Here is a 9588-nt window from a genome sequence, read left to right as displayed (position 1 = left end):
TAATAGGCTCCAGTTTCATCCACCTCATTAGAACTGATTCAAATGTATTCTTTTTAATGTCTGAGTAATACTCCATTGTGCATATGTACCAAGCTTTCTTATCCATTCATCTGCTGATGGACATCTAGGTTGCTTCCATGTCCTTGCTATTATAAACAGTGCTGCGATGAACATTGGGGTACACGTGTCTCTTTCCCTTCTGGTTTCCTCGGTGTGTATGCCCAGCAGTGGGATTGCTGGATCATAAGGCAGTTCTATTTCCAGTTTTTTAAGGAATCTCCACACTGTTCTCCATAGTGGCTGTACTAGTTTACATTCCCACCAACAGTGTAAGAGGGTTCCCTTTTCTCCACACCCTCTCCAGCATTTATTGCTTGTAGACTTTTGGATTGCAGCCATTCTGACTGGCGTGAAATGGTACCTCATAGTGGTTTTGATTTGCATTTCTCTGATAACGAGTGATGTTGATACTGGAAATAAAAGCAAAAATAAACAAATGGGACCTAATTAAACTTAAAAGCTTCTGCACAACAAAGGAAACTATAAGCAAGGTGAAAAGGCAGCCTTCAGAATGGGAGAAAATAATAGCAAATGAAGCAACAGACAAACAACTAATCTCAAAAATATAGAAGCAACTCCTACAGCTCAACTCCAGAAAAATAAATGACCCAATCAAAAAATGGGCCAAAGAACTAAATAGACATTTCTCCAAAGAAGACATACAGATGGCTAACAAACACATGAAAAGATGCTCAACATTGTAGTTTTTTGTGAAAATTCATCTTGCTGCACTTGACAAAATTTTAAAAAGTTTATTTAAAATTTATGCAATATTACAGTCACTGTGTCCACGAACAATAAAATACAGGGCTCTAAGTGCATCCGCGTTCACAGTCCAAAGAGGCTCACGGTGCCCCTTGAAACAGAAGATCCTCCAGTGCATGGAGGGCTTCCACACAACATCTATTTCCTGTGGTTAAGATGGCTCAGCATCAGGGATGTTTTTGTCAAGTCTGGGAGGTGGAGGCTGGTGGCTGTTGATGATTGTTCCCTGCCAGGCTGTGTCGGATCCCGTATCCAAAGTATATGAGAAATCCTAGTAGAGAAATGAGACAATGAGAAGGGAAAGTAGGGCTTCTTCTCACTTACAAATGCAAAATGGGCTCCTATCATGGCATCTGACACAGTTTAGGGGAGAGGTGGTAGGAACAGGGTTGGGTTCAGTCACCCAAGAGGCCTCTTTATCCCAGAAAGCCACTTACCAATGGCATTCCAGATGCCAAATTGGGTCCAAGTCCTCGGGGTCATCAGCATCATCAGGTAAACGTTCACAAAGATGCTCACCAGTGGGAGGACAGGCAGAGCAGGGACCTGTGGGCAGAGTCAGTTAATTTCTGAACACACCCCAGATGTCTGAAAGGGAGATCCTACCCTACATGGGTGGGAAGACTCTGGTCCTTTTCAGGCTGTGCATTCAGTGCCTACAGAGATTGTGTATGTAAAGCACTGAGTGTGGATCAGGGAATGGTCTGTTTGTTTTAGCAACTTATATTGTTTGGGCCAGCAAAGGATATTTAGACTTTAAGCCTGCAGACTTCATTCATTCAAGGTGAAGAGTTTAGGCACATAAGGTCACCTACCTTGAAGTACTCAGGAGCTGGGTCCTTGGGCTGCCTCCAGATGATGACCATGACCCCAGTGATGAGCAGCAGCAGCAACACAGCCACTGTTGTGAGCCCGGGGTCTCCAGAGAACACCTGGCTGGGTCACTGGGCCAGGATCACACTCAGGATGGTCAGCAGGAGAACTGCAAGGGTCAAGGTGGAGGACAGCAGGCTGGACTCAAGAAGCCAAAGACGTCAGGACCTTGGGTCACCCCACCACCCCCAGGCTGCCCACCTCACAAAGGGCCATCGTATCTCCAAGACTCCTCAACTGACAAGACGCACACTCCCACCACCTCCTGTCAGTCTCAGAATATGACCAAAGAGAAATTCCACTGCTCACCAAGCAGGGAGGTACATCCATAGACAATCTGGCCAGATTTCAGAGTGGGGATGGTGCTGGTAGGGAACCACAGAGTCTTCAGAATCCTTGAGGTTCTTGCTTCAGGTACAGGTTCTGAAGGACTTGCTTCAGGTTTTGAAATATCAATTTCCTCCTTCTTGCTTAAAGTCTGTTCTGGTTGGTACCTGAATTAGAGATATTAAGGCAGTGTTAATAGCAGCCCCTACTCACCCAACATTAGGCAGCCTGTTCTACCTCTCTCTTGCCTTAAGCATAGAAGGACATTTAGAAGGTGGCATGAAGACAGATTTAGAAGAAGACATTTAAAAGGTGTTTTCAATGTTGGAGGTCTGGGTTTGATTCCTGGGTTGGGAAGGTCCCTGGAGAAGGGAAAGTCTCCCCACTCCAGTATTCTGGTCTGGAGAATTCCATGGGCTGTATAGTCCATGGGGTCACAAAAAGTCAGACGTGACTGGGTGACTTTCATTCACTTCAATTTATGAAGGCAGAAGATGATGACCTCCCCATCAGTCCCCACGAGTCCAAGACCCCAGTCAAGATGCAGTGGAGTCTCACCTGAGGACAAGCACAGAGAAAGACACCAGGGAGTAAACAAGCAGATTCCCAATTGACATGAGGTCCACAAGGTCACTGAACTTGAAGAGCAATGCCAAGAGCCCTAGAATGAAGGCAAAACAAGATGGTGGAGGGAGGGAGAAACTGGAGGAAATACTCAAGCTAAGGAAGTTGATCAAAGAAGGAGTGGGTTTTGTTATCCACCTGCAATATTTCCAGAAGACATGATGGCCATGATGGGGGTTCTTGTATGAGCAAAGACACTGGCAAGTCCCCGGAAAAGGAGTCCATCACTTGCCATATCCCTGATCACCTGGGGTATGGGGAAGAAGATGCTCTGGAGCCTGAAAGGAAAAATAGGAACATGAGGACAGACTGGGGCATCTGCTCCCTGGTCTACAGGTGTAAGGTGTCTTTATCTCTTGTCTCTCAATCTCAAAGTGCTGGCAACCTGAGCATCTGACCGTAGATGGGGAGAAAACCATGATACTGACCTGGATGTAAGAGCACAGAGGGTGGTAATAGCCACAACATATCTGGCAACGTCCCAGCCAATGTAGAGAAAAGCCTGTGGCAAGGGGCTTTCAGGGTGAATCAGGTAGTAGGGCACCATGAGGGTGAGCGCGGCTGAGACTCCAGAGTATGCCAGAAAGCAGATGAAGATCGTGATCAAGATGCTCCAGGGGATGGAACGATGAGGGTCTAGGGCTTCTTCCCCTGCAACAGTGATGGAGGTACCATGTCAGGAAAGCATACTGGGATGAAAGCACAAAATCCCTCTCCTTCTTGTATCATGAAAATAAGCCTAACCTTCTACCCACCCCTGTGCCCAAGGGGCAGCCCAATCTGTCCCAAACCCCTGATGGGACACACAATGACCATGTTACCTTTAGTGACAATGGCATCAAAACCAACAAGTGCATAGAAACATATCGCTGCTCCACGGAGAATTCCATCAAGGCCAAATGGCACAAATCCTCCAAAACCCAGAGGACCCAAGCTATGGTGAGAGAAGGAATGAGGAAGAACATGGGTGAGGTGTGTTCAACCATTTCTACTGGAATCCTCAGTTAATACCACAAGTCCTGGGCTCCAGACTCCCAACATTTGGATCCATCAGCCCTAGTCTCTTAGTCCCAACTTTGCACCCTTCAGCCCATGCATTACTAAGGTCAAGGGCACCACCCTAACCTAGAAATGCCACCCGATCCAGGTGTGATGGATGTGTAGTCCTGTTCTGTGAGCTTCCAGTTGTGCAGGTCTCCCTTGAAGAAGCCAGAGAGGATGATGAAGATGAGAACCAAGACGTTGATGCCTGTGAACACTCTGGTAATCAGAAGTGACTCACGAGCTCCCAGAACAAGTGCCCCTGTGGGGAAAATGGAATATGAGATGTCCAAAATAACAAAATCCATAGAGACAGAAAACAGACTGGTGTTTACCAGGGGCTGGGGGTTGTGGGACTGGGACACATGGATGGACAGTGACTGCTCAGTGGGTGCAGGGTTTCCTTTGTTGTGATGGACATGTTTGGAACTACATGGAGGCGATGATTGTACAACGTTTTGAATGTGCTTAGATCCACGGTATTTTATACTTTCAGAAGGTTAATTTTTTTTATTGTGGCAACCATCTCACAATATATACACCTAACACCTTAAACTTATACAATGTTGCATGTCAATTACATCTCAATAAAACTGAAGAAAGATACTAAAATGGTTAATTTTATGCTATGTGAATTATTTCCCAATTAAAAACACATCTTTGGTCTCAATACAGAGGAAGAAACACATCAAAGTGAATGATTCTCAATGGGGGTTGATTTTGTGCCTAGGGATGTTTGCCAATGTCTGGAGACATTCTGATTGTCATTGTCACTACTTGGGAGGTAGGCATAGTATCTAGATAGGCATGGTATTTAGTGAGGAAAGTTCAGGAATGCTACATATCTGTCAATGATAAAATTAAGAAAATATGACAATGCGAAGAGCCTACTCATTGGAAAAGATTCTGATGCTAGGAAAGATTGAGGGCAAAAGGAGAAGAGGGCAACAGAGGATGAGATGGTTGGATGGCATCACTGACTCAATGGACATGAGTTTGAGTAAACTTTGGGAGATAGTGAAGGACAGGGAAGCCTGTAGTCCATGGCATCATAAAGAGTTGGACCTGACTTAGAAACTGAAAAAAAAAAAAAACAAAAAACCAATAATGGACAGGACAGCCCCCAATACTGAAGGCTGTTCCAGTCTAGAAGGTCAGTAGTGCCAAGAGTGGGAAACAACACTCTATGTCTTGCCTTCCTGTCTCTCATACCCCAGACCCTTCTTGGTGGATGGATTATGCATATGTGCTCAGTTGCTCAGTTGTGTCCAACCCTCTGTAACCCCATGGACTGCAGCCCAGCAGGCTCCTCTGTCCATGGATTTTCCCAGCAAGAATACTGGAGTGGGTTGCCATTTCCTCCTCCAGGGGATCCTCCTGACCCAGGGGTTGAAACTATGTCTCCTACATTGGCAAGTAGGTTCTTTACCACTGAGCCACCAGGAAAGCCATATCCCAGACCTTTATTTCAAGTCCTAATCTAGCATATTAAAAAGCAGAGACATTACTTTGCCAACAAAGGTCCGTCTAGTCAAGGCTATGGTTTTTCCAGTGGTCATGTATGGATGTGAGAGTTGGACTGTGAATAAAGCTGAGCGCCGAAGAATTGATGCTTTTGAACTGTGGTGTTGGAGAAGACTCTTGAGAGTCCCTTGGACTGCAGGGACATCCAACCAGTCCATTCTAAAGGAGATCAGTCCTGGGTGTTCATTGGAAGGACTGATGCTGAAGCTGAAACTCCAATACTTTGGCCACCTCATGCGAAGAGTTGACTCATTGGAAAAGACTAGGAGGGATTGGGGGCAGGAGGAGAAGGGGACGACAGAGGATAAGATGGCTGGATGGCATCACCGACTCAATGGACATGGTTTTGGGTGGACTCCGGGAGTTGGTGATGGACAGGGAGGCCTGGCGTGCAGCGATTCATGGGGTCGCAAAGAGTCAGACATGACTGAGTGGCTGAACTGAACTGAATCCCCCACGATTCTGCCACCCCAAGCCTTTCAGCTCCTCCATCACACGCCTCTCTTCCCATCCTAATTCTGACCCCTGTCTCACCTGTGAGCAGCAGCACCACAGCCAGGGCAATAAAGTCTGGGTACCGGGCCAGGTAGTCAGGCATGTACTGAGAGAAGGCTCTCTGTAATGCCTGAGAGATGTGGTTCCCGATCAGGCCATCAAAGGTGTAGCTCCAGGCCTTGGACACACTTGCAGTGGCTGCAGCAGGAGAAGAAACATTCAGTGACAAACATGAATTAAATCCTCTATGCACCATGGGATGTATTTAGGGAGGAAAATTGCAAAATGTCAAATGTCAAACAATTTCTTTTTATGAAGTGGGGAGGTAGCCCAGATGATTCACAAAATAGGTCAATTATTAAGTATTTTAGTGGGAGATCAATGTTATGCAAGAAAACAGGGAAGAGGGAACAAGAGGTCTGGGAGATAAGGATTAAAATTTTAAATCCAGTGCTAATGGAAATTCCATGAAGGCAAAAGCAGAGCAGAGACTTCAGTATGGTGAGGGGATGAGCCTGTGGGCCATGCCTCCCTCTCACCCACTCCCCACGGTTCCCTTTCCTCTGGGTTCTTGGTCCATCATTTAAGGAAAGTAGGGGAGAGCTGAGTAGGACGAAGCTGTGGAGTTTTCCTGACACTATTACTCTCCTCGTCTCACAAAGTGGATGACAAAATGCTCATGAATGACTGAAGACCAAATCCCACTCCTAGTTTTCTGGTCTTCAACCCCACACCCTCTTCATCCATCATCTCACCAAAGACATAGGACAGTATGAGGTTCCAGCCAGCGATGAAAGCCCACAGTTCTCCCAAGCTGATGTAGCTATAACGATATGCAGAACTGGTCCACTTTATCCGTGTCCCAAACTCGGCATAGCAGAGTCCAGACAACACAGAACACAGGGCGGCCACCAAGAAGGAGACAATGATCGCTGGTCCAGCGACAAACAGGGCCACCTCTCCAACCACAATGTACACACCAACCCCCAGGGTGCTGCCCACACCCAAGACCACCAGGTGGAAGATGTTCAGATGACGAGACAAAAAAATCACAGGCTCTTTCCTGGGCTTCAGTGGCTGCCTGCGGATCAGCTTCTGACCACACTGACGGGGATCCTGACACCGCATCCTAGGTGGAGTTGAGGAGCTGTGATCTGCTGAGAAAGGTAGACACCAAGCCATGAGGAATGCCCGTTGGCCCTTGGCCCCGGGAGTCCAATTCCATGGAGCAATGGAGTGATGGGGGGCAGATGGTGAAAGGACATTTGGGGTAAGTTCTCCATTTCTGAGCGTTGGTTTCATCAAACATAAAGAAGCCTTTTAATATGTTTCAAAGTTACTGGAAGGGACTTCCCTGGTGGCACAGTGTTTAAGAATCTACCTGCCAACACAGGGGACATGGGTCGAATCCCTGGCCCAGGAAGATTCCACATGCTGAGGGGCAACTAAACCAGTGCTCCATGACTACTGAGCCTGTGCTCTGGACCCTGCGAGCCTCAACTACTGAGCCTCTGTGCCTTGAGCCCATCCTCTGCAACAGGAGAAGTCACCGCAATGAGAAGCCTGCGCACCAAAACTAGAGAGTAGTTCTGCTTGCCACAATTGGAGAAAGCCTACATGCAGCAACAAGGGTGCCACACAGTCATTAATTTTTAATTACTTTTTAACAGTTAGTGGAAAGGTGGAGTGGATTTCATCTCCCTCAAATTGTGCCCCTTTGGAATATGGATAGTTTTGAGCTGAAGGCAATGAAGACCCAGCAGACCCAAACTCCTTGCCACTCCCCTTAACTGCTCAACATAACATAGTTTAGGGGCCTATGCCTAGAGGAGAGCTATTACCAGAGATACATTTTTATCTCAGAAAGACTTGCCTGCATGGAATAGCAAACATTTGTTCACCAAGTGTTGGCTCTTCCCATCTTTCCTGTGGGTTCTCTTCCTCTTGTTTGAAGCCCTGGGTTCCTGCCTATACTTCTTCCTTCACTCAGTGGAGTTTATAAGCCTCAACTGCCTGACTGTCTTTGTGCCTTAGAGTTTTTATTGGGTTCCAATACATAGCAAATTAAACTTGTTCATCTGACTTATGTCAACTTGATTATTACACTGGGCAAAAAGCCTGGAAAGACAAGGTTTCTGCCCCACAGAAGCAAAAGCCACGAACACAGAACTTGGCTCAGTAGATGCTTACTTGGTATGAGTTGAATGGATGAAGATAGTGATTTTTGTATTGAATTCAACCAGCTCTCCTGGTTCAAATCGACCTACAGTACTACTTACTAGCTCATGGGTTCCCCTGATAGCTCAGCTGATAAAGAATCTGCCTAAAATGCAGGAGATCCCAGTTCAACTTCTGGGTCAGGAAGATCCCCTGGCAGAGGGATAGGCTACCCACTCCAGTATTCTTGGTCTTCTCTAGTGGCTCAGACAGTAAAGAATCTGCCTGCAATGCGGGAGACCTGGGTTTAATCCCTGGGTTGGGAAGATCCCCTGGAGGGTGTAATGGCAACCCACTCCAATATTCTGGCCTGAAGAATCCCCATGGACAGAGTAGCCTGGCAGACTCCAGTGCATGGGGTTGCAAAGAGCTGGACATGACTGAGCGACTAAGCATACACACACACACATTAGCTCGTCTGATTTAATATAACTCACCACAGTCTTCCCAAGGAAACTGCAAATGTTCAAGTCCCAGATGAAGGACCAGAAAATACGGAGATCCCACAGTGTAGAGGAGACTGAATCCAGAGGTCCACATATCATAAACTCTACGTAAGTGTAATGTTTATTGTTTGAACACCACTCAACAAACACATCTAGAGACTCCAGACACTAATGCAATCTCCCCTACATCACCTCTTCACACACACACACACAGACACACAAACTGAGTTCTCATTTCCTTCTGCTTTCATCTAGAAAACGGGTCTCTCCACCCTCAGGCTGAAGCCAGGCTGACTCCCCTGCACTCTAAGGTTGCAGAGGTCTCTTTGGGAGGATGTGAACTCAGAGCCCAGTCTCCTACAGAAGAGGGTGACCTGAGACTTACTGGATCCTTGGAGCAGAGCCTGGAGCACTGGGTCAGTCAGGGAGGCTGAGGGTAAGTCATGCAGGGCTGGAGCTGAGACATTTCCAAGAACCGAAGCGGGGAGTCCTGAGCACAGAAGACAGTCCTCACCTCTGGGTTGTTGGGGTGGGGATGGGGCCGGGCGGGCGGGGAGCAGTGTTGCTATCAGCTCTTGACACTTATGTGGTTACCCTCAGGAGGAGGTTCTGAGAGGTCTTTTTTTACTGTGGCAAAATACCTATAACATAAAATTGACCGTTTTAACCATTTTTACGTGTCTAGTCGTGTTAAATATATTTGCATTTTGTGTCGTGTTAAGTACATTCGCATTTGGTGCAACCAAACTCCAGGGCTGTTTTCATCTCGCAAAACTTCAATTCTGTTCCCATTCAACAACAATTCCCCCTTTCTCCTTTCCCAATTCCTGGCAATTACCCTCCTCCTCTCTGTGTCTATGAATAGACACTCCAGATACTTCATTTCAGTTGAATCAGAATATTTGTCATTTCCTGTCAGGTTAATTTAGCTTAGTGAAATGTCCACCAAGTTCTTTCATGTTGTAGCATGCGTTGGAATTCCCTCCCTTTTTAATGATAAATAACACTCCATTATTTGTACCTACCACATTGTCTTATTCATATGTTGGTCAGTGGGCACTTGGGTTGCTTTCATGTTTTGGTTTTGTGAATAATGCTGCTATGAAAATGAGTGTTCAAATATCTCTTCTAGAGTGTGCTTTCAATTCTTTTGGTATTGCCTTGGAAGTAGAGTGAGCTTCCCTGGTGCTCAGACAGTAAAGAATCTGCCTGCAAT

At 46.5% G+C, this 9588-nt stretch overlaps 1 protein-coding gene across 1 annotated transcript; it reads right to left on the bottom strand.

Annotated features, from left to right (window-relative positions):
* Nucleotides 1-797: 797 nt before the first annotated feature.
* On the bottom strand, nucleotides 798-8890 carry LOC510904 (uncharacterized). The gene is given in 12 exon segments (NM_001103240.1): nucleotides 798-1096; nucleotides 1263-1371; nucleotides 1641-1807; nucleotides 2008-2192; nucleotides 2584-2686; nucleotides 2788-2927; nucleotides 3078-3300; nucleotides 3471-3583; nucleotides 3775-3952; nucleotides 5749-5907; nucleotides 6465-6866; nucleotides 8758-8890. Coding segments are annotated over 11 exon segments (1839 nt in total). The 5' UTR covers nucleotides 6838-6866; nucleotides 8758-8890; the 3' UTR covers nucleotides 798-1007.
* Between the last annotated feature and the right edge of the window lie 698 nt (nucleotides 8891-9588).

Source organism: Bos taurus, chromosome 18 (assembly GCF_002263795.3).
Source record: "Bos taurus isolate L1 Dominette 01449 registration number 42190680 breed Hereford chromosome 18, ARS-UCD2.0, whole genome shotgun sequence".
NCBI classification, from domain to species: domain Eukaryota; kingdom Metazoa; phylum Chordata; class Mammalia; order Artiodactyla; family Bovidae; genus Bos; species Bos taurus.
This window is presented reverse-complemented; position numbering and strand designations above follow the sequence as displayed.